General features: G+C 34.5%; 1 protein-coding gene across 1 annotated transcript in view; it reads left to right on the top strand.

Moving 5' to 3' along the window:
- Positions 1–25424, top strand: part of AHCTF1 (AT-hook containing transcription factor 1) — a 46912-nt gene that overhangs the window by 1385 nt on the left and 20103 nt on the right. Inside the window, exons 2-22 of the mRNA XM_039326992.1 lie at positions 4439–4565; positions 5645–5898; positions 7739–7919; positions 9610–9817; positions 10971–11087; positions 12385–12469; positions 14635–14785; positions 16903–17035; positions 17126–17307; positions 18574–18635; positions 19851–19979; positions 20345–20435; positions 20512–20601; positions 20759–20899; positions 21654–21758; positions 22394–22487; positions 23048–23171; positions 23396–23452; positions 24238–24384; positions 24832–25016; positions 25197–25341. Of these exons, the coding sequence (XP_039182926.1) occupies positions 4445–4565; positions 5645–5898; positions 7739–7919; positions 9610–9817; positions 10971–11087; positions 12385–12469; positions 14635–14785; positions 16903–17035; positions 17126–17307; positions 18574–18635; positions 19851–19979; positions 20345–20435; positions 20512–20601; positions 20759–20899; positions 21654–21758; positions 22394–22487; positions 23048–23171; positions 23396–23452; positions 24238–24384; positions 24832–25016; positions 25197–25341 (2802 nt within the window). The 5' untranslated portion in view covers positions 4439–4444. The remainder of the gene's footprint in view (positions 1–4438; positions 4566–5644; positions 5899–7738; positions 7920–9609; positions 9818–10970; positions 11088–12384; positions 12470–14634; positions 14786–16902; positions 17036–17125; positions 17308–18573; positions 18636–19850; positions 19980–20344; positions 20436–20511; positions 20602–20758; positions 20900–21653; positions 21759–22393; positions 22488–23047; positions 23172–23395; positions 23453–24237; positions 24385–24831; positions 25017–25196; positions 25342–25424) is intronic.

The raw sequence follows: 25424 nt of genomic DNA, 5'->3' as shown, positions 1-25424 counted from the left end.
CTCAGCTTTAAGCTCAGGACAGATATAAACAAGCTGAGCTCTTAATTCATCTATGTTTTAATACGTAGAGAATTATCAGGACTATAGTTGAATTGATCTGCCTTTCCAGAGTTGAAGTAATTAATGAACATGATTTATTTTCTATGTATGCTTGAGGAATGACAGGAAAGGAGAAGTATGCTTTAATAAGAGGAAATAGTCACAGAATGTACTGGAGTATCCTGATTTCCAGCTGATTTATAAATGTTGGTAAAAATGCACAAAATGTTTGAAATCAAATTGTTGCTATATCAGCAATCTTTGTCTTGAAGTTAAGCTGTATCTAGAGACTGCTACATGGTTGGCTGTTGTAGGTTAGAAAAGTTGAACAGATGAACAAGACTATCTACTAGTAGGGTCCTGTGAAGAGAAAGAGATTTTTCAAGTGATCTCAGAAGTTTTATGCTAGTTTGGTTAAACAATCACATTGTCTCAACAGTTGTGACTACATATACTTTGTGGTAATAAGAGCTGCAAAAAAAGCTGTATTTTTCTCATTTTTATTGTCACTCTGGATTGGTATTTGATGACTCTGCTCAAATGACCTGGGAGGGAAGGGCAAAATAATCATCTGCAGGATGATGTTAAGGATTATCTGAAGTATCTGGCAGATAAAATCATTCAGATCTGGAATTCTGTCTGGGAGAAGACTACTTTATCCAGAACACCAATGGAAAATACCCAGATCCAAGCAGTCCCATAACCCAAAACTACTTGGTCTTATTAGGGTTGAGCCTAACCCTAAATCTGATCCTTCCCAACCTTGACAGTGTTATCTGTTGGCTTTTGGTAAAAATATAAAATTGCATGTCAGAAGTATATTGATATCTAATCTTATGCCAGCAAGACTATTTTAACCAGCAGCTTCATGTAGCATTAAACAAAACAGGAAAGACCAGAGTCTTGCAGAACCCCACAAAATAGGTCATTAGGACTAGATCTCTTCTTATCAATACCAACTGGAACCAATTACAGAGGGAGAACCATCAGAAAAATGTGCCTCTGCTCTTAACCATTTGAGTCAGTCCAGAAGAATACTATGATCAGTTGTATTGAACATCACAGAGAACAAGAAGGACCAAATTGGATGCACTACCTCCAGTGTGATCCCTTCAGAGATCACCCATAAGTGCAATTAGTCCATCTCAGTGCAGGCCTGCAACTCCTGGAAGTAAACCAAGATAATCTGGTTCCACTAGAGCCCTCTTAAGCTGCAGTTTGATCGTCTTCTCTGCAACTTGCCCCTCAGAGTAAAGGTTGGAAACAGATGGAAATTATCCAACACCATTGGGTCTAGAAATAGTTTCAGCTTCTTGAGTGCAATTCACACTATAACTGAAGAATGAATTTTGGATGAAACCATAAAGTATTTCCTAACAGGACTTAGCCATCTAGGAAGGACCTGGAACTAATACAGGCAACCATGCTCACAACTCCAAAGGCCAATCCATATCCTTGGGACCAAAAAGCTCCACATAATAACAGCTCATTTGTCTCCAGTTCTTTTGGCTGTCTCACAAGCACTGATCAGTTGGCTTGCTACAGGTCACTTATTTTAGATGTATCTTCTGATACATGTTTTCTATTCTGTTTCTATCCTAAGATCCAAAAGACCATATTCTTGCTTGCCTTTACAAGGTGCTGATTACCTGATTCTTTCTCCCAACATTGAGCCAGATGATTAGTTGAATCCATTTTAAGTATTTATATGGTAATTAAGTACAAGATTTGTTGGTTATGGATACATAAGCTGTCTCTGGTGCAATATATTTTAATTGCTATTTTTGTTGATGTTTTAGTTGATTGTTAGCCTCACAGTGGCATGGGAAGTGAATGAATAATAAGTTGTAAACTGAAGCATCTTCATTTTCATGAATAAAATTCCTCTGATAAATATTCTAAAATAACTGGATTTTTTATATTGTTAAATGTAGAACCAACAACCCATTATTATTTTTACATTCTGATAGTTGACTAAATCAAGACACAGCAACTATCACAAAGTATCATTACAAAAATGTTTTGTGGCCTTTGAAGAAACTGTACTGCATTTAAAGCTTAAGGAAAGTGTTGTACTTATAAAAGTTCACCGAAGGAATCAATGTACAATTTTATTATCTTTTATTATGTATAAAATATGTATTTTACAATTTCTTTCCCACTGTTATATATATTAGCTTTCTGTAAGCACAATATATTGTAGCTTAGAAACTATAATTTCTTAGATATTACAATGTTGAGGACTAAAACAGTGTATAGAACATCATGTTAGGATTCTCTTCAGTACTGACCTTGTTATTAACAGCATTTCCCCAAATTAAGCCTTCTTTCCTGATTTTTGAAGAAATTAATAATTTTTTTTAAATTAATCACATGATTTTTTTCTTCTATAAATAATCTAGATGTTGATTATAAAAACCTTTAGAGGAAATAAATCTAGAAGTGATAACTGGGCTATCCAAAATGGTCTGAACAGTTTTTGGCATTCAGAGAAGCTAGTAACAAAGATCTTCTTAACTTCAGTGGTGGTGAATTAAGGACATAGATCCCATAGTTTAATCCAGTAAAAGCATAGCCAGTTGAGGGCATTCTACCAAGTAAACAGTTAAAGCAAGCTCAAAGGGACTATTCACAATCACGCTGTGCACTTGTGCCTTTACATGTTTACAGACTTTTCTTGGAGAAACGAGTTAGTTATACTTTATTTAAGTACAATTTATAAAGACATAATACTGTATACTTTAAAATTAGATTTAAAACAGTATTTTTATTACTTTGTAAATGTGTATTTTCCTACAAGCCTTTAGATCAGGGGTGTCAAACTGGAGGCCTGTCGGCCGGATGCATCACACACAGACCACACCCACTTCAAAGGCAAAAAACATCACAATACGTCATGATACATCATGTGACAGGATCGAGTTTGACACCCATGCTTTAGATCCATAATCGAACTATTAACTCTTATAGTTTGACTTATTTAAAATTATTGTTCATGGAATTATATATATTTGCGGGCCTGAGCCATATTCCCAAGTCTCCACTAATTTGCTTTTTGCACAGTGTAATTTCTTAAAACTGATTTAAATTAAATAAACAAAACTATTTTCATATTGTTGAGGTTGCTTTTTAAAATTAAAATAAAGGGCTATATATTTCTTTAGAAACATTTTCTATAGAATTTTCCAGTATAAAGAAAGCAGGTACTACAAATCTAAGTCACTTGTACTATTTCATTTCACTAAGCCAGGATAGTATCCCAATAAATGATTCCAATAAATTTTGTCTAATAGACTCCATTGCCTTATGCATGTTGATATACCGCTGCCCTATCAGTAATATCTGAGCCCTACACACAATGGTTGTACTTACCTTGTCTGCTGAGTGAATCAGATCTAGCTCCTAGGCTTAGAGCAGAACCCAGCAATGCTTAAGTGCAGACTGAAGGTATTAGTATGAAGGAAGGAAAAGCTGAGAACTTACCTCTAGTAAGCCAAATGTCTTAGATCAGTCTTTCTCAACCTTGACAATTTTAAGGCATGTGGACTTCAACTCCCAGAATTCCACAGCCAGCATTGCTGGCTGTGGAATTCTGGGAGTTGAAGTCCATATGCCTTAAAATTGTCAAGGTTGAGAAACACAGTCTTAGATAAAGTGGGCATTTGTGTAAGGGGCCCTCTTTGCTTCAGTAACACAGAATACTGCCTGCTGAAGGTAAGAATCAATCATTTCCTATCCTTCCCCCTGCTAAGTCAGGCCTCAGGGAGAGACAGTATAACATGGCTGTTCAAAATCAAATCTGAAATAGTCCAACTTTACATTAGTCCTAGAGCTGCAGTATTCCTGCTTCAGTACAGGGTATTTTGCTGGTTCCTCCAACTCCTCAACCTCAGCAGCTCTAAACTGAAATTCAGAAAGGAGCAGCTGTTCTACTTCCTAATCATCATCCTCTGAATTGTTAACAAAGGGGGTGAGGTGAGAAAGCAGTCAACACCTCCTCTTGCACTTTGGCAGGGAATTTTTTTTTTTTTTAAAGGCCCTGAAATTACCCAGACTCTAACCCTCCTACCATTCATTTAACTGTCATTTGTTTATACCTGTCAGAATTGCTGGAAGTGTTTTTTTTATATATATAGGATATAGAATGGGGGGGGCGCAAGAGGAGATAAACAGAAGGAAAACTTGGTTCTTTCTCTTTTAGCCTTACTAGTCACATACTCTTTAAAATTAAAGAAACTTAAAATAATTAAAATTAAAGAGACAAAAGAAAATAATTAAAATCTGAATTTTTTTAGTGTGCTATACCATAGCCTTGGTCATATATTTTATAGTACAGTATTTTAATTATTTGCTGGCACTAACTGCTTACTTGAATAAACTTCCCACTGCATTTTTACAGTGAAACATGCGAGACCTAACTGCTCACGTAACCAGCTGTCTACTACAGTTTCCAGATGTGACTATACAAGCACTTGGAGAAGATGAGATAACACTAGATTGTGTACTTCATGGGAAATTCACAGGAGGTAACAATTGAGCTCACACTTCTTAATTATTAAGACTACAAAAGGTGTATTGTAATATGCATGATTAAATACTTCTGTGAGGGCAAAAAAAAAAGATGGGGTGGGTAAGGTAAATTACATGATTCTAAAATTTAGTATAGGAAGCACTTTTCTTGAATCAGCACTTCTGTTGTTGGACATACCGCCTTTTATATTTCTTTAAATGCAAAATCTGATTGCAGAACTATAGCAGGTTTATCTGTGTAGAAGCTGAAATTGATTATCAGTCCAGTGTTAGGCAATCTACATTGGCTTAAATGTAGCTCAGTTCTGAAGTTTAGTTAGTCAAATGTTAATAGTTTTAAAAATAGCTTTGGATTCTATGCTTTTGGGGCTGCCCTTCCATATGAATTCAAACTGAACTACAGCAATGTGGTTTTGCTCTTCTTTTTGCTTTATGTTGTGAGCTCTGACATATATTGAAACTGATGTTTGTCTATAATATAGGATCTGACCTTTATTTTGTTTTTAGATGCATTGGCGATGTTAAGTTACAAATGCATCCTATTACTCAGCACCAGATACAATATAATCCTGGAGCAATTTCTCCATTCTCTAAGCAATAAGTGCTTTGTTTGCTTTGTTCGTCCTTATCTAAGTTCATTCTTTTCTTGGACTTAATCCTGTTATTAATTGAGGGCTGAATCATTGTTCCACTGGAAAATATTTTGCCACTCTTTAGTTCTTCATTGCATTTGCTTAAACATGGATAATAAGAGTTTTCGGGAATTAGCATTTTTGTGTAGAACACCATAGTTTTTAGGAAGTGTTCTCATTTGTAAATAATTTTAAAAAGTCAGGCACAAGCATGCTGCTGAGGATTTTGATATATAAATTATCCTGAGCTTGCCCATTAAATTTAATGGACTACTTAGTCTAGGGTTTCAAATGATATGTAACTAAGATATGGAATTAATAAATCCTAGTGCATGATGCAAGACTCCCCCCTCCCCCCAGCGTTTCTCCAATTGTTCTATCCTCTCTACAAGTATTATTTCTTCACAGATAAGATTTCCTCTAATATATATCTTTTGTTCTAGGTCGAAGTGGATTAGCTTGCCTTGCATGTGGACCACAACTTGAGATTGTAAGCCCTGTCACAGGAGAACGACTATCAGCATATCGTTTTAATGGGGTGAATGAACAGTTACCCACTATTCTTGCAGTGAAAGAGTTTTCCTGGCAGAAAAGAAATGGACTATTAATTGGTTTGGAAGAAACAGAAGGAAGTGTTCTGTGTTTGTATGATCTTGGAATATCCAGAGTGGTTAAAGCAGTTGTTCTTCCTGGAAGGGTATGTACATGATTTCTTAATTTAAAAAATAAATTCATTGTCCTGATGCATGCTCCAGCTGTTGTTTCTGCTTTAATGCTTTCTCTTTAGAGCAGTTTGTATTCTCTTAAGTATTAATCGTGACTTTTAAAAATTACAACCACATATTTTTATATTCCAGATTTGCAGTCATGTAAATTAATCAATGTTGGGTTCTGTAGTATAAGATGTTCTCATTTATTAGAGTTGATGAATTTTGCCATAAATGTAGCAATTTTGGAAGAGAATATTAAGGAGGCTGAGCTACTAGTAAATGAAGAAATATACTGTTGATGAACAGTAAATGATTTTTATGTAATATAAAAGAAGAAACAAAGAGAAACAAAAATTCACATATTTGTCTTCTCATCTGTGAAAGAATGTTTTTATCATTTTGCCACAACTAAATTTATAGTTTAGTCAAAAGTAAAATAATATATGTAGTTAAAGTTACCCTTTCATTTTTCTTTCTACTTTACATTTGTTTCAAATGTATTGCCAAATACATCGGAATTTGCCCAGATTATAATAAGCAATCATGCTTGTAATTTTTTTTATTCTTTCCTACTTTGGGCAGCTTCTGACTGCAGTAGCATGAGTTTGGGTGGGAGAATCTGCTGATGAATAGAATTGGCCCATACTGGAAGTAGAAATACCATAGTCCTTTCTTTACAAATATCTGTGCTGTTTTTTAAGAGCAACCTGACTTTCAGGAGAAACATTTCAAGAATTCAATGAAAACTGTGCGGATAGTTCTGTCAAGCTTTTGGTGTAGATGCAGCCAATATGCTGCTACTTTATTTTGTGTGTTTGTTTTAAATAATCTTATTTGTATGCCAATAATCAGAAAATATTCTTTTGATTTTTTTCTAGTTTTTACTATTTTTTTAGTATTCTCTGCCCACTTTACTTAGATACAAATTTAAAATAAATATTGAATTTGACTAGAATTGTCTTCAGTGTTATATTTAGTTAAAATCAGAAATAAACTTTGATGATTTAGTAGATCGTCTACACTTCAGTTTCTAAAATGAGGGGCAGCAAAAGAATGAGGGATCATTCATTTTTGATTTAGATAAGAAAATACATTCTAATATTATGTAATATTAGAAAGCAGTGTGTACAGAGGTATCCTGACTAAAAATGTTTTTTTGAGAAAGCAAACCCAATCCTTAAAGAAAATTCAGTATTCCAGTACTTAAAAAAATAATTTTCAAAAGAGATTAATCCAGTTCAAATTCAAACAGGGTTTGGATGGCATTATATGAAGAGTTTTTTTCAATGGACATTTGTGTTCTGTTTATGAGGCTTAGTGATTTCTTTTGGCAATGCATCGAATCTCATTAATTTCAAAATTAACTTTGGGTGTTCTGAGCAAGTTTCTTTGCTGCTTGTCATCCTGGAAAAAGTATATTGCATGATTCATAACATTCCAAGGATAAATTCATGGTTTTCTTATGAGCGCTTACAGAAATAAATGATAGATGAAAAGTTTCTATGTAATTATTTTGGAACAATAATTAACCAGTGAATGCCAAATATATGAAAAATTAATGAAAATTTTCTGATGTTTTAGTGGCCACATGACAAAATTGCACTCTTTGCATTTAAAGAGGAATTGATTGTATCAGTATTATGTACTTAACCAGCAAAAATAGCTTTTCTGAATTATATATTAAACTAAATGTGGTAGAAGGTATTTGGATATTTTGACTGGATTTCAATAATTCAGAAATGACAATTATAAATCCCAATGTGACATTGATTGTTCATGTGTTTATCCTATAGGTTGTCCAACTGCTTAACTAATATGCTTTTTTAGGTCACTGCCATTGAACCAATTATAAACCATGGAGGAGCCAGCTTGACAACTCAGCACTTGCATCAGTGTCTCAGATGGCTGTTTGGTGTGGCTGTGGTGGTTACTGACGTTGGTCATGTCCTCTTGATAGATCTTTGCTTGGATGACTTATCATGTAACCAGAATGAAATAGAAGCTTCTGGTAAATGATAATTCCTTTTTATTTGTTATACTGATTTCTAGTTAATAAAGAGGAGTTAGGTTTTCTAGATAATATGGGAATATAATTTACAAAACTAAAGTCAGAATATTAATTTAAATTCTCATCACTGATATTTGGGAAGATGACTGCCATTGGTCTATATTAACCTATAATATGTATACTTGATTAAGATAGAGAAATACAAGTTGACAGCAGCAGGAGAAGATAGAGCAATGTTTTTTCTGCAGTAATTTTCTGAGCTAGAAATACTGTGCTTTCAGATTTATCTGCAATAGAGTAGCAATGTAGATTATTGATGTGATGTACATCTAACTTGCGTATGGTATTAAATCATATAAAAATATGTTAGGAACACATACTAAGAGATCTAGAAACTTTTGGCTTACTAACTTGCTGTTATTTATTACTACTTCTGAATATCATGCCTCACCAACCTACATTTGGGTGAAGCGATTGAATCCATATATGGATTTATTAAATAGAAAACTATGCTAATGTAGACCAAAATCTGAACTGCTCTTGTTCTTTATTGCATCCTCAAAATAATGTCCAAAAGACAAAATACCGTATATGCCGCCGTATTAGGCGACCCGGCGTATAAGACGACCCCCGTCTTTATAGCCGGGCCGCATTCCTAGAACGTCGTCTTATATGCCGGAAACTACCAGTATTTCTGGCGTATAAGATGACTCGGCGTATAAGACGACCCCCGTCTTTGGCGCCGATTTCAGCGCTCGCGGAAGTCGTCTTATACGCCGGCATTTACGGTACCCTTATTTGTTTTGTTATGAACCTCCAGATTGTGATATATATTTGTATAAAACTTAAAATAAGATACTATATGTTGATTCCTGTAATCATCTTTTCAGGACCTTCCATGTTCAAATTTTAAAATGAACTAAAAATGAAAGCAACGATTAATTTGGCTTTATAATAAAATAAGGGTATATTTTGAATGAAATAAGCAGACATTTATTGATCTGTTCATTTTTAGCTGTTTGGCATTGGAAGCATTAAATTGTACTCAAGAAATAGACTAATGTGTACAATGGCATTGATAGGGAATAAGAACAATGAAACAACCTCTTGGAAAGCCCTAGTTAGCCTCAACAAATTACTGAAAAATTGCATGCAGAAAAGAAATATAACAGTGAAATTATCATTTCAAAGCTTTATTTAGGTTAAATGTTGGATTGCTGCAGGTATTTGCTCTAATTATCTATAAGGTTAACAAAATCACATGGTTGCATTTCCTGTTCATTTTATAGATAAAGGAATGAACTAATGAATGCACACAGTTCAAATGAATAGAGATAAGAATAGTTGTGGGGTCCTTGGTGCTCTCTAAGCTTGATTGTTTGATTGCAGACATTTTATTATTGGACTAGATAACATTGTGATGATGATACCTGGATAGGTAATGAAACATCTGCAAGCAAACAGCCAAGCTCAGAGAGCACCAGGGACTTCACAGTTTAACCATGAGCTACATTTTCTTATATTGATACAAAATATCTAAAATGAAAAGAGATTAACAACACCAATCTGTGTCATTAGTCAATCTTACTTAATTGTGTACATAAGCTACTTTATTCTGTGAGCAATTTTTTTAGGTAAGCGGTTTTTAAATAAGGCAATATGAACTTGTTATATGCTACCATACATACAGATTTAGAAGTTATCACTGGAATCCCTTCTGAAATCCCACAAGTAAGGGAAGCTGTAATAAGGAATGGCCGACATCTCTGTTTCCAGTTACTGAACCCATCAGGAACTGCTGTGACAACTCTCTCATACATACAAAGAAGCAACCAGTTAGTTGTGGGATTTTCTGATGGCTATCTTTCACTGTGGAATATGAAAAGCTTAAAGAAAGAGTAAGTATATGAAAAGTGGTATGTCATTTAATGAAATAAATTGAAAAGGAAACATGCTAATATGCTGATCATTGAAATCTGTATATATTTTTGAGATGCATATTCTGGATATTTTGTCCTCTTACTAAAAGGACCAATGTACCAATGTACAATCTCTAGCTGTTGGATTGCATTTCACTGATTCTCACTATTGGTCCTGTCAGCTAGAACTAGTGTGAGTTAATATATTACATCAGAGGTCCCCAACCTTTTGGGTACCAGGGACTAGTTCCGTGGAGAGAGGTTTTTCCGTGGACCTGAGGTGTGGTTTCATGTACTGTCTACATCTCGCGGATGGGCCTTTGCTTGTTTATGTGGACCGGTTTCTGGCATGCCGCGGCCCAGTGCCAGTCCATGGACCGGGGGTTGGGGACCCCTGTATTACATAACATGTGTGCAGCAATTTGGAAGAGATGTGAAAAGTGATGTTAACTTCTCACCAATGTAGGTCCATTTATGAGATTCACTTTCTAGAGAAAGGATGGGATGAAGCAATTGCTATTGATTCTACAATCCTCTAGCATTGAAGTTTCATCCTGGAGAATTAAAAATACAGAACATGGTGCTTGATACTGCAGATAAAGGGAAAAATTTGCAAAAACCATATTTCGTTGTGAAGTTCCAGCCTTTTCACAACAGAACGGTTCCTTAGATTAATTCCAATATATTCAGTGAATCAAATAACTTTGGTTGCTAGCTTATAGTTTAGGAAAAAATAAAGATACTCAAATGAAAAATGCATCCAACGTATGCTATTTTATTATGCATATGTTATAATTAGGATTAATGATCTGGCTATCTACTTAATACTTTCGTTTCTATAAGTTTTGAAACAGTTCCATATAATCCATCCTTTAATTAAAATAACATAATCTTATTACTCTATATTATAGAATGCTGCAATGTAGATTATACATTACCCAAAATATCATATTTCCCCTAATTTCCATGTTGATTGTATAACTGAGTATTGAATTAAAGTATGATTACTGAATTTCCATCCATTATAAAACAATAAATATTTAGGAAATATGCCAAAATAATACAGTGTTCTGTAAATTAGAGAATTATTTTTAAATGTTTATCCATTTCCCATCCTACCCCTAATATTCAGATACCATTTCCAGTTAGAGGGAGGGAGAGTTCCTGTATATGCTGTTACTTTTCAAGAACCTGAAAATGATCCTCGCAATTGTTGCTACTTGTGGGCTGTCCAATCAACACAAGAAAGGTGGGTGAAGCAGTTTGGCCACTCTGATGATTGTAGATCCTAAAAATGTGTTCAAATCATGATTTAACTTATATTGCTACTCTCCAACAAGTAATTGATTCATTGGAGAGAGATGTTTTACCAGACTCTAGGCATGCAGCTTTATCTGTTTCAAAACTAAAAATCTGAAATGTAAATCCAAAATTAGGATCTTGGCAATTATCTACTCCTAAAAAGTCTTCATTTTTGCTACTTAGGTACTGAAATAGTATATGTGTACTTATGGAAAATTAGTGACAGAATAAAAAGGGGATGATTTCAGGAACTCCTATCCCTTGTGCTTCTCCCTTCCTGTGTTGGGAAGCAGTATGAAGAGTTGAAGGAACAAACATCTAGGAAAGGGGGATTTGTTCTGAATTAAGCATGTGTCTCTTAAAACTTGGTTTGAAGTGCCTAGTAGAAATGACATTAGTGAATTTTAGTGTGCATTGTTCTTGTGTTCTGTAGAAACATGAAGACGCCTGCAGTTTTTGTTAATATATGAATATAATTTCATGATCATTTCAATGGCATGGATCCTGGTGATTAAGCAAGTGAGATCATGCAGATCAGTCATTAAAACAAATAGGGGTAATTTGATTTTTGTGCAATTGATCGAGCTTCTACATCTGAAATAGGAATGACAACCTAGAGATAGCAATAGCACTTAGACTTATATACTGCTTCACAGTGCTTTACAGCCCTCTCTAAGTGGTTTACAGAGTCAGCATATTGCCCCTAACAATCTGTGTCTTCATTTTACCGACCTCGGAAGGATGGAAGGCTGAGTCAGCTTTGAGCTGGTCAGGATCAAACTGCTGGCAGTCAGTAGTCAATAGAATTAGCCTGCAGTACTGCATTCTAACCACTGTGCCACCATCAGTGATATCTGTTAGATGAGGGATAGGAAGTATTTTGAACTGTTGGCAGAGAAGTCTTTCATAGTAGTATGGTTGTCATGCACAGGGCTAAAATTTTGATTTATTTTGCCAGGATGTTTTTTTTTCCCAGTTGAGTTAGAGCTCTCTTTATCTTTCAGCTGGATAAAAGATTGCTTTAAGATTATAGTAATGTTTTCATTGGCTTCACACCTCAAACAGTTGTAAAATAAGGCCTCCCATGTAAACCTTAGAGCCATAACAAAAGTTCCCTAGGGTCACTAGTTATCCTCTCTGTGATTTATTATACAGCTATGCTTAATTTACTATCTGCCTTATATTATATAGCAAATAATTGAGATGCCTGTATTCTTTATTATAGTCTTGATATTTCATTTTAGTGAAGGAGATATTCTTAGTTTACATCTGCTGCAGTTGGCTTTCAGTGACAGAAGGCGGTTAGCATCAGGACAAATCATATATGAGGTAAAGTATTATGTTTAAATTTTAAGTACTGAAGTGTATTAGAACCTATTACAGCATTAATCTCACCACTACAAACTGCTGCTACTTTGCTTGCATTTAGATTTTAAGATAATTTGGCGTCTTTCTGTAGGAGAGGTATATGCTGAACCTGTGTTTAATACTGTGGCTATTGAGATAATTTTACACATTTTAGACAGTATTAAGACATTTTTAATTTCATGTGCACATATGTTTGCATTTAGAAGTTTCTTCTCAATTGTTAACATGTTGAGTTTTGTACTTGTATTGTCAAGTACATATTGAGTTTTTGTACTTGTTCGTTGTTAAAAACGAGAAAAAGAGTTTAATAAAAGGGTATAATTTTAATTATTTCCTGCCACAGATTTCATATTATTGACTTTATCAGAAGGTAAATAACATAGTATTTGAGTGTAAATGTGATTCAGAGACAGAGGCATCAATTCCCCCCCCCCCCCAAAAGAAATATTGATTGCCATGGTTGTGTGACAGAAGCCATGTTCCATACATGGAACAAATAAAAGGGGGTGTGATTTCAGTTGTGCAGTTCAGGCATCATCTTCATATTTTTTGTATATCCAGCAGACATCCAGATTACATCAAGGTGTTCCATAGTCTTTATGAGATGCAGGGAAAGCAACTTGGTGCAACATTTGTAATTGCCCAATCTCTGATAGATTCTGTTAACCTTGCACAGCATTTTTCTGGGGATCATTAGCATAATAACTTGAAAGTGGGACTGAAAATGAGCAGCTCTCAGACCTGAGGTCCATATGAGAAGGAAATAGAAACAATTCCAGTAGTTTGTTTATAAGAATTAAAAAAATGAAATTATCATTAATATTGGGTAGCTGTGATCAGATCATTCTGTATATAAATTTCAAAGCATTTATTTTAGTCTCTGGTGCTTAATGCAAAATCACTTGAACTTTGTTTTGAGTTATATTTTTAAGCAGATATTTTAATGGTTTATGAGTAATAATTTAAATATCTTTAAACTTTTTTAGAAAGAACAAGCCTCAAACATTCTGAGAGGCTTAGAAAAAATGTCACATATAAACCTCCTTCCAGGGTTAATTTTCCATTGGTTTAACTGCATACTTAGCATACTTATTTTTTTCATAAATTCAATTTCTGCCTTTCCCTTTCAAAAGTTGTTTAATTTAAACAGAAGAACAGACCTGATTTTGAATTATATTCATATACTTAATCAATAGCTCATGTATAAATTGCCTAACATTGAACTAGATTCATCATAGGTGCTGAAATGTCACAGCCACCTTTTTGCTTACCAACTGGATTGATATATTAATTGCCTAATGCAGGGGTATCAAACGGCCAGCCCACGGGCCAGACACGCCACAAGGAAACCGCGCCCACCCCATTGCCGGCAATGGGGAAAAAGTTCCGATATGTCACGCCACGTCCCATGACATCACGAGTTTAACATGTCTGGCCTACTGGATTGCACATTTTTCAGCTTGGTTATTTACTTTTACAATAAACACAGAGAGGCCATTTGTGCAGTAATTATGTTTTAAAGCATTTTACATTATTAGAAAACAAAAATGAATTCTCTTATTTTTTAAAAAAAATCTGTGCTACTAAACAATAAAATGGTTTCTAATTAAAAAAAAATAACAGAATTTCCTCATTTAAAATAACTTTGGTAGTTAATATCAAGAGGTATGTTGGCCTGTGACCTACTGGGAATATATGACCTGCCATTTCATTGTTCTAATTTTGTGGAAAGTAATTTAGAATCAAAGTTTTGCATCCTGGGAGAAGACACACATATATCCTCCAAGTAGTTTTAACAGATTTTTACATTTTTATTTAAAGAAGCATTGCCACTTCTCTATTACTGAATATTCATGATCGTTAGGCGGGGTTCAGTATGCTTCCTGCTCTTAGTGGACACAGTTCTTTATCTTTCACTTCATTCTTAAAAATTGTCAATACCATTGATTAATGGTGTCTTAAAACTGTCAACGCCATTGATGACAGATAATACTTTAAGACCAAAAGAATTTTATCATAACTGAAAAATGTTTTCCAAGTACCCAAGATGTTAAGCATTTGTTATTGAGAATTGAAGTTCTCACATTCTTGATCAGATACACTGACTTGATGTAATATTTTTCCAGGGTTTGGAATACTGTGAAGAAAGGTACAGTCTGGACCTTACAGGGGGAGTTTCCTCTTTGAGAGGACAGTCTAGCAATATCAAATTAATTGGTTGTCAAACTATAGAAAAATTTCGAAGCCATGTTGACAGAGAAGATAGTATTAATGAAGGTTAGTATTGTATACATCACAGCTAATAATGAGAACTTGCTATGTCAGACTTATGCCTGAACGATACAATTTGTTTCTGTATAAATGTTGATTAATTTTTATGTCCTGTTTAATTCTTAGTAATAATTTGTGGTATATATTTCAGTTACAAACAGCCTAGATACATTTTGTGAAGTCCTATAAATCTATACTAGAATTAGTATTTAATAAAAATCACTGAAATGTATGTATGCATTCACATAGACATACAAATTTATATCTAATATAAGTGAATAGAATAGAATAACAGAGTTATAAGGGACTTTATAATCCACTGCTTAGGCAGGGAACCCTATTCTGTTTCAGACAAATAGTTGTCCAATCTCTTAAAAACTTCCAGTGTTGGAGCATTCACAACTTCTTGAAGCAAGTTGTTCCCTTCTACTGTACTTGCGCAGTTGAGCTTCCTATTGTTCTTCCTGTATGGCATTGTGTTCCAATGTTAAACCCCCAGAGCTGGTGTGGAGAATGGGCAGAGGAACAGAATTAGGGTTTTTATTGCATTATCAAGCAGAATGACATATTTAGATCTGAGCAAGGACAATTAAAGGAGCTATTTCTGGCTTTAGCAGTTAAAGAATAGAATGATAGATATAGCTGCACTTTCAACAGATCAATAAGTCACATAAATCTATATTTTCCAAGAATACTTAGTAGAGTTCTGTTACACACTTTAGCCACAGGAACATCAGAGCAATGGACTTGAGAATTGCATTAGTGCCTTGGGGATGTGCTTTCCAGCAGTGCTAGATGTGGGTGGTACAATATTTTTGCTTTCACTCTGTGTATCATCACATTCACCCATGTCCTTTTGTGCACGAGTCTGGAAATAGTATAGATTAGATTATTATTAGATTAGACTATATTATTACTATTAAATAGCCAGGTCTTTCCAATTATAAAGAGATTGGGGAGACATAATCTGAGGTGTAAAATGGTTCTTCAGGGATAGAAGATGTTTCCCGACTATAGAGGCCTTGCATGGTGTACAGTATATGGTCTTTGAGTCAAAATCTCCTTGCCCATGGTAATCATTGAATAATCAAAAAGCTTCAGATGGTCACAACTGTATACATTTCATAGGTGATCTTTAGAGCATTTTTTTTTTGTTTTACACATTGATGTAATAGCATTTTATCATTCAGTTTTGATAGTTGTTTGTTTTTAAGCATTAATCTTTAAGTTTACTTTATAAGGATAGACTAATATTTGCCAAAGATTAAATAAATTACAGTCTGTATAACCAGCTGCTTTTCATATGAAAAGGTAACTGGAAATTGACATGAGGTTTTTTTGCTGCAAATACCAAAGGCATCTTTTTTTTAAAGAAAAAAATGAAAGTTTCTATCACTTTTTGCCACCTTAAATGAAATAACATCTTTGAAAAAAAATAAATATTTTTGGTTATGTAGATTTTTGGTGAGTGATTATAAAACTGAGTTTAATCCGAGAGTAGTAGGCACAGAATTAACTACAATATTTCATAAATATGGAGTATTTCTCAGGCATAATTCCTTCCACCAGGAGACAATTCTTCCATTAGCTTGTAGTTAGAGCTACAGAAGCACTTGGTCGAATTGGTTTAAATAGTGGATAGTTGGTTAACTGGGTTAAACAGTGAAATAGAAATAGATCACTGGCCTTATTCTGTTTGTGAACCAATTATTGTATTGCATGAAGAGATTAAATGGGTAGCACTCACCATAGCTGACAGCTAGCTGAACTACAATATTAGGTCATTGGTAATTTTCTCTAACACCAATATCTAATCTGTATTTGATTGTTTTAAAGTATATAGTTTAGTTTAGTATTTTTTTTTTAGCTTTAGCAAAGAAAGATAGCTGAGAGCAAATATCAGATGTGCTTATATTCATGCACTCTTAGCTTGGATTGAACTAAGTAGCTTAATAAATTAGGACTGCAAGACAATCAGAGATTGTACATAACCAAGTATTTTATTATGTTGCTTGGGTATCTCTTGAGATGTAAAAGAATGTAAATCTATTCCATAGGATTGTATTGATATAATTTGTACCTGCCTTTTATAGTAATTCCATCGCCTTTTCTTTTTGACCCAGTCATGTCACCTGATACAAGTGTATCTGTCTTTACCTGGCAAGTGAATACCTATGGTCAAGGCAAGCCATCTACCTACTTAGGTATTTTTGATATAAATCGTTGGTATCATGCTCAGATGCCAGATTCATTAAGGTAAGTGATAGTTTCTTCTTACCATAAAATTTCAGAAAGAATAGATGTTAATACTGTCAGATTTACTTCTTTTTTGTCTGTTTTCTTAAGGCCAGGGGAATTTTTACACAATTGTCCATATTTTGCATTATGGTCTTTGGATGCTATGGGGAGCATCACCTCTCCGAATCATATTTTGGATGTCTTGGTACATGAACGAAGCTTTACTCGGGGAGTGCCTCCTTCAAATCCTCCACCTGAACAGTTTTTTAACCCAAGCACATACAATTTTGGTAAGTGTATTATCAACTGCTTTTATGGGAGCATTCTGAAGGTATTGCACCCACAATATACTTTTGAAATATTGTTGTGATGGCCTTTCCAGTTCCGAAAAACTGGGATAAAACTCTAATAAGAATAATGCACGTTCTGCTGCAATAGATCGAGTAGTGCCATTAATTTGTATGTCAGCTGCAGGAAAAGTACTGTGTAAAGCTCAGATTTATTCTTAATACAGATAGTCCTCAACTTACAATCATTTGTTTAGTGACAGCTTGAAGTTACAACAGCCTGAAAAAAGTGATATATGACCATTTGTCACATGACTGTTGTAGCAACTCTGTGGTCACATGATCAGAATTTGGAGTCTTAACACTTGGCATGTATTTAGTCAATGGCAATGTCCCGGAGTCATGTGACCACCTTTTGCGACCTTCTGACAAGCAAAGCCAATGGGGAAACCAGATTCACTTAACAACCAGGTTACTAACTTAAAAACTGCAACAATTTATTTGACAATTGTAGCAAGAAAGATCATAAAATGGGGCAAAACTCACTTCACTGACTTGCTTAGCAACTGAAATTTTGGGCTCAGTTGTGGTTGTAAGTCAAGGACTACCTGTACATGAAATGTGCATTGCTGCATTTTGATATAAAATATTAACATCCTAGCATCTCCTTTGATTAGTACTAGTGATAAAAAATATGATTCTTTCCTACGATGCTTACTTAATGTTAAATGTCAACTATGTTACTTGTTATGCTCTGTCTCAGGGAGTACCATTTAATTTTAGAATTAAATGTTGGGATTTGGGTGTGGGCAAACATTAGTATTGGAAAAGCTACTCTCTTCTTCTATCTTTAAGCCGGTGCCCTTTCTTGTACTTTATTTTGTTGTGTACATAACCGTTGTTTTTGCAAACTTTCCTCCTGCTTCTGTTGTACAGGTGTCAGAAGTTGATTTAATGTACTAGATCAATACTGTCAAAGTAGTAGCATACTAGAGAGCCGTCATTATCCCTAGCTTGATTTTAAAATTATCAAACATATTTCAAGAGTCAGACTGATTCATTGAATTAAATTATAGTCCATTGATCTGGACAGAGACGTGGATATATAGACTGAGGAATTTAACTCTTCATCTTATACAATTATCGTCTCTGCATCAGTGCACCAATGTATGCTAGCAATGTTAAAATAAAATTGCTGGAAAGCTTTGCTTTCATTATAATATCAGTATTTTGCCCCTCATTATTCTAACGAAGAACTCTATTCCACAGATGCCACTTGTTTACTGAATTGTGGAATAGTTCATATGTCTTGCACAGGATTTCAAAAAGATGTAAGTATTATTTGTTTATTGCTATATTATGGCATTCTATTTATGATCTTCTTTTTCAATTCATAAACATGTGAATCGGCTTTACTTTGGAAACTTCATTTCTGCCTAAAAAAAAAAAAAACTAGTTTAATAGTTGTTGATTTTGGTTCTAACTCTGCAGAACCATTTTGGTCTAGTGGTTAAGGCATCAGGCCAGAAACTAGGCGACTGAATTCTAGTTCTACCATAAAGCATGGAAGCCAGCTAGATCATTCTCTCAGGTGAAAACGGGTATGTCAGTTCCTGTCTCAACCAGTTGAACCAACATTTGGTTGATATGGAAAAACAGAACCCTGGAGCTGGCAATGCAAAACTTATGACTTCTATATGCCTGCTTACACTTTTCATTATAGTTGCTGAGACCAGAACCTACCACTTCCTTTAAAAATGTTTACTTTCCCATTTTTGAACATTTTACATATTTTCTAAAGGGGTACAGGTAGTCCTTGAATTACGACCACAGTGGAGCCTGCCCATCATGATTGTAAATCTTGACAGTTGTGAAATGGGTCAGTCACTTGACTGATCTAGTCTTACAGTTTTTCTTGCAATAGTCATTAATTGAAGCATCACAGTTGTTAACTAATGGCTCATTATGGGCACAGTTTTACCAAAAATTGGAAGCAAATGCCAATTTTTAACAAAACGGTTGTAAAAACATTCTGGGACCGCGGGATGCTGCAAGTGACCAGATATGTGGTCTGGTTGCTGAGCACCCAAAGTGTGGCCATTTGACTGTGGGGAGGGGCAACTGTCAGAACTTCAAATCAGATCATAAATACTCTACCCCGGTAGGTTTGTCAGAACTTTTGAATAGTTACTAAGTGACCAGTCATAAGTCATGGACTACCTGTATTTGGAATCATTTAAAAAGTAGTTCTTAAACATTTATGACTTTTTGTACCACGGTACACAGTTTTTCAGAGGCACTTGAGCAACACAAAACCTTGCAAATGAATCTGTCCAAGTTACTGGGTCTTGATTTCTACTATCCTGCGAATACCGAACACAGTTACATTTATTTCTTTATAGCTTCTTTGCCTGGTATAGAGAATATGAAAGGCAGACAATAATTTATATGCCTTTATTTTGACAAGAATTGTTTAATTTATGTAGTGATTTTTCAGTGTTCTACAGACAGTTTGTCCTAATTCAAAATTATTTGATTAATTGCAGACATTGCATTTCTTAAAAAATTTTGGCTGTTCATTAAATGAAACTATTCCTGAGGGTTATAATAGATGCCTTATTGCTGGTTTACTATCTCCAAGATTTATTGATATACAGCCAACAAGTCTGAGCCAGGTGAGTTTATGATGAAGATATGATTGAAAATGCAGTTGTTCTGTTACTTGATTCTTAAATTTTAGTAAATCGAGTAAATCGGTGATTGGCATGGCTATCTTTGCGAAAGAGGGAATAAATTGACTATAAAAGTTGGCAAACCCCAGAAAACTTTGAAGCCACAATTACTGACTCCTGACTGTGAGCAGACCCAGTGTGTCCATATCCCTAGCTAGATCCAGCATGTCAGATGCTATGTAGCTACAGCCGGATTGCATTTTTAATGCTGAACTTGTGAATCACTGATGCCATGAAATGCAGAGATAAGTGCATTTCCTTTTTGAATTTTTTTTTTTTTTTTTTTTTTTTTTTTTTTTTTTTTTTAGGAAGAGCAGTTTGAAGCTGTGTTATCAACTGCTATCCAGACAAGTTCTTTGGGGCTCCTCACTAGCTGCATCAAACAGTGGACTGCTGAAGGTAAACATAACTTTGTTGTTCAATAAAATTATTTTGTTAAGTAACTTCTATAATTTATGCTTTTTGTTTTTTGAAGAGCAACCAGATTCTGCACCCAACTTGCGTTTTATTCTCGAATGGGCGTGGAGTAAAGTTGTTAAAACAAAAGAAGACTTCATTCGTCTCTGTAAGTAACATAATATGTTTTGAAACAGTGGACTATCAAGTTATTATTTACAGAAATTATTCGGTAATTAGGCTTAATTGTTTGATTAATTATGTTGAATAAAAATATGTTGAATTCTGAGCTTTAACTAAAGTTGTCAAAACTCTATTTTTTTAAGGTGGTCCCTTATTTGATGGGTCATCTAACTTCATTGATCCACAGACTCTACAGTCTCTCCAGCGCTGTGAGTTGCTTCTTAGCAACCTTAACACGGTGTTAAACTATTTTATCATGGAAGCCCAAGAACTGACTGAAAAAGGTATGTAAATGTCATAAAATTTAAGATGCCCATTTTATAATACCTTTTAACAAATAGGAATTTTACATTCTCCTTCATGTATTTGTATGTCCAGTGTCATATGGTCATTTTCTCCTTTGAATTAGAAAATAAAGATGATTTGATGTCCAGATCCGATACAGAAAAGTTTAGAAGAAAGCTTGATTTATTACCTTATTCTTGGTATAGAGCAGTGGTTCTCAACCTGTGGGTCGGGACCCCATTTGGGGTCGAACGACCATTTCACGGGGGTCGCCAAACAACGCAGTCCGCCATTTTTTTCCCCTTTTCCTTAGCTGTGCTACTCCCTTTTATTCTATTGGCTTTTGAAAGCCAATAGAATAGACTCTCTTGAATAGAGTCTAATTCTATTGGCTTTCAAAAGCCAATAGGAATTGTCCAGGCTGTCTCTGCCCTGCTGAGCCCGCCAAAAGTCCCATTCTGCAAACGGTGCTGCACCAGTTGAGTAGTCCTTGACTTACGACCGGTTGAGTAGTCCTCGACTTATGACCAGTTGGGGGTCGCAGCATTAAAAAGGTTGAGAACCACTGGTATAGAGGAAATTTTATATCCTGTGCAGATTATTTGTGGCTATATTTGGATTAAAGCTAGAATGCCTATATAATCATGAATGAACTAAATGATTCCTCTGTCTTTAAGATGACAAATTATTACTCATATCTTCTCAAGGTTAGATGAAGCTTTTTTTAAAGTCTGTGTTCATTTTTTTTTTTAGGCATTACAGATCTAACAAACAAACAGGTTGTAACCAGTCTCCTTTCACAATATTTACAAGTGGTCATCTGGTTCTGTCGATCCAATCTCCTTCCAGAAAATTTAGGTAGGTCTCCTTCAGCTGTCTTATTTCAGTAACAGGATATTTCCTATTTTATTACTAGTATATATCTATTTCTTATGGAAAAATTAACATCATTTTGAAAAAGTTAATTTGTTGAAATTCTAGATTTCAGATATGCACATTAAGAACTCATAGAAGAATGTGCTTCAAGAAGAACTGCTGAAACTGTACTCTTTTTTTTTAAGGCAGCTGTTTATGTTTGTAACCAATTTTCCAGAAGCAAGAATGAGAAACAGAAACTTTTATTTTCTATTTGTAAGACTTTCTTTCGTTCTTTTTTCTTTTTCTTTTTTCTTTCTTTCTCTTTCTTTCTTCATGGAACTACAAATTTTCTAGTTTTCTTAGCAAATAACTTGTTCTCTTTTTCTGGACATATATGAAGAAGGCAGTGTTCAATTAGTCTTTCATTCATTTATGGAAAGTTGAAAACATCTTGATGGAGCTTTATTTTCTTGATAGTGACTAAAACTAATCACTGCAAATTGAATGATCCTTGAATTTGAACCTGTTCTTGTAAAAAAAAATTTGCTTTCACATATTAACAGAATTAATCAGGGGTACTGGGTCATTATTTTGCACCTGATATTTTAAAATGAGTTTTCATTTTTTTTATGCAGAGGAAGACATGCATTTGTCAAAATCTTTCTATAATTACCAACATATTCAACGATTTTATATCAATTGTCATCAAAAATTGGAACGCTTATCAAGGTAAGAGTTTTTTAAAGTGTGCTAAGTCTTAGTGAAAGGATTTTAACAACTGAGCAGCTTGCAAGTAGCAACGGGAAGGATGCCAAGGTTTATGTAAAAAGTTATTCAGTGCATATTTATAATACTCAAAAATGGATAGGGAGAAAATGTCACTAGTCATTTTCTTGCTGGCATTTGGGATGCCTGTTTATTTCCTTTTTTGTGGCACAGAGGGTGGTTCAGTGTCTGCCTTCCTTTTTTTCTTCATTTTATACAACTGAGCAATATCTTGTTCTTTGCGGGCCCTTTATAAATTGTTAAGTCTTTCTAGATGAGATTTATTAAAGCATGTGGCAAATAATTGGTCACATTTTTCAATTAAAAATGTGATTTTAGAGACTACCCTTTTGCATATGCTTCTACATAAATTGCTTAGCTTTTACTGTTTGGTTGAAGTTTTTGGCTTTTTAGTGAATAAATTTTGAAGGAAGAAAAATTTGAATTGCATGATTTGTTACTAAATAGACTTTTTAAACTTGCTTTTAACAATAGGAAATTAAATGCCTGCATTCCTGTTATAGGGGCAAATGGAACCCTGATTGTTTGATGATTGATGGCATGATTTCCCAGTTAGGTGATTCAGTTGTGAAGTTGTGGCAGAAAGATGATGGGGGGACTGGAAAGTATCCCCCTCCAACATTACATGTAAGTAACATGAATAAGACAGCCAATTTTGGGTAGTGGTTTAAGGCAGTAGGCTAGTAACTGGGAGACTGGATTCTAGTCCTGCCAGGCACAAAGCCAGCTGGGTAATTTCTGAAAGTGCATGACTTTGTCCAGGAAATTGCCAGTAATGAAGAATTTTGTAAAAGATATGCTGTATTTGAATAATTACAATAATTGACTTAGTGTGTGTGTTCTAATTATAGGCATTGCTTGATCTCTACTTGTTAGAAAACACTGAAGAACTCTACAAGCATGCAATTGTATCCTTTCAGAAACATAAAATATGACAATGGCTGCTGCATATTTCATTTTCAAGTTTTAAAATATAATTGTTCTTTTAAAAATTAGCACTTTCTATGATCATTTCTGTCCAGCACTTACAAAATAAATGAAAACATGGATATTATTGGTTTGAATAATACAATATTGAACCTGGGAGGAGTTTGCTATTTACAAGTCTGCTTCCTACTTTGTAGGTCTCTCCACATTTGCATATTCAGTTGAGACTTCTATTATCCTTTAGGCCCAGAAAAGAGCACAATTAATCCAGTTCATGCAAAGTGCACAGATGATTTTTTTTAAAAAAAAATTGTACCTTTGCAAAGATAAAACATCATGAAACATCACAGTTGTTGTATGCAGAGCAGAAATTGTTTTAAACTCAGGACAAATCTGTTTTGAATTAAAGACACTTCTGACATGTTTTTAAGAGTCTTTTGTGTGTCGTCGTCATAGTTTTGACTAGAACAGTTCAAATGAAGTATTTTGCAGGTTCTTAATGCCAAGCTGTGGAGAGGCCAAAGTTCTTGTACGTTCTTTACTTTCTTAATTTCAATAATTCAAAATTTCTAGTGTTAAGTTACATTTGCAAGACAGAATTGTGGCTTCAGAATTCATTTACATTAAAGAATGAAATTATATATGTTTTAATATTGTTAATGAGATTTTACAAGATAAAATTGTAGCAAAATATATTTATAAAATAGGAATGTTCTATTATTTCATAGGAAACATAACTCTCAGTTATCCTTAATAAGCTAATTAGACTATTTATTTATTACTGGATATCATGCATTCCTGTCCAAACAGAACAGATACTTCAGTGGATTCTTTCCCAACAGCCTTTGCAGTTCCAATAGGTCTGGTTAATCTAATTCAGGGTTTTTGGTGTTTGGATCATAATGACTATGAGGTCAGTATAAAATAGCAATTCAATTATTTTATTTATTATTGGATTTATATTTTACGTCTTGGCTTATATAAGTTTTCAGTGCTTCTTGAGAAAGTGCAGTAAAGTACTCTAGAGCAGGGGTTCCCAACCCACGGTCCATAGACCGGCACCAGTCTTCAGCATGCCAGAAACCGGGGCCTGCAAACAAGTGAAGCTCTATCTGTGGGATGCAGGCAGCATGAGAAACCACGCCCCACCCCCCCTCTGATCTGCAGAAAAACCTCTCAGCCAACATACTACACAAGGAGAAGAAATTAAAATTGGCAATCTGGATATAAAAACTTGGAATAGCTGTACAAAGTACTAGACACACACACACACACACACACACAAACCAGAGAAAATACTAGTTTAGATTATTCATATACTTTTTATTTCTATTCTAATTATAACCTTGTGCTTTTGCAGAATTCTCTGTCCTATCTATTTCATCCAGCTACAATCAAATTGCCCTGGCAACACATGCGAATCATTCAAGCTTTGATGTGTCAAGGAGAGCACAAGCGAGCTCTTCGATATATACACATGATGAAACCATCCATGATAAATAGCACTGAAGTTGCACTCCACCTTACTGTCTTACTATATAACAGGTAAAGCACATCTTTATCTTTTGTAATATTATAAAGAAAAATGATCCTCAAAACTATAGCAGTCTATCAAAATCACTATATTTTTTTAATCAAATGCATAGGATATTAACAGTTTTTAATGTAGTTTTTTTCCTGAAGAAGAAAAATCTGCCAGAATTCTAATTCAGAATTTAATTTCAGTTGCATGGTGGAAGCTTGGAACGTGTTACGGCAACATTCTAGCCAATTAAATGTCGAAGAGATGCTCAAACATGTTTATGAAATTTGTCAGGAACTTGGACTGATGGAAGATTTACTAAAATTGCCATTCACAGAAACTGAACAAGTAAGCCAGAACAAAAATACAATCTAAGTAACATTAAAAAAAAAAAAAAAGCAGTGGATAAATCATTAATACAATGGCATTAC

This window comes from Crotalus tigris, unplaced genomic scaffold (genome assembly GCF_016545835.1).
Source record: "Crotalus tigris isolate CLP2741 ecotype Arizona unplaced genomic scaffold, ASM1654583v1 scf7180000024349.2157984, whole genome shotgun sequence".
In the NCBI taxonomy this organism is placed as follows: Eukaryota; Metazoa; Chordata; class Lepidosauria; order Squamata; family Viperidae; genus Crotalus; species Crotalus tigris.
The sequence above is the reverse complement of the archived record's forward strand: the minus strand, read 5'-3'. Positions and strand labels throughout refer to the sequence as shown.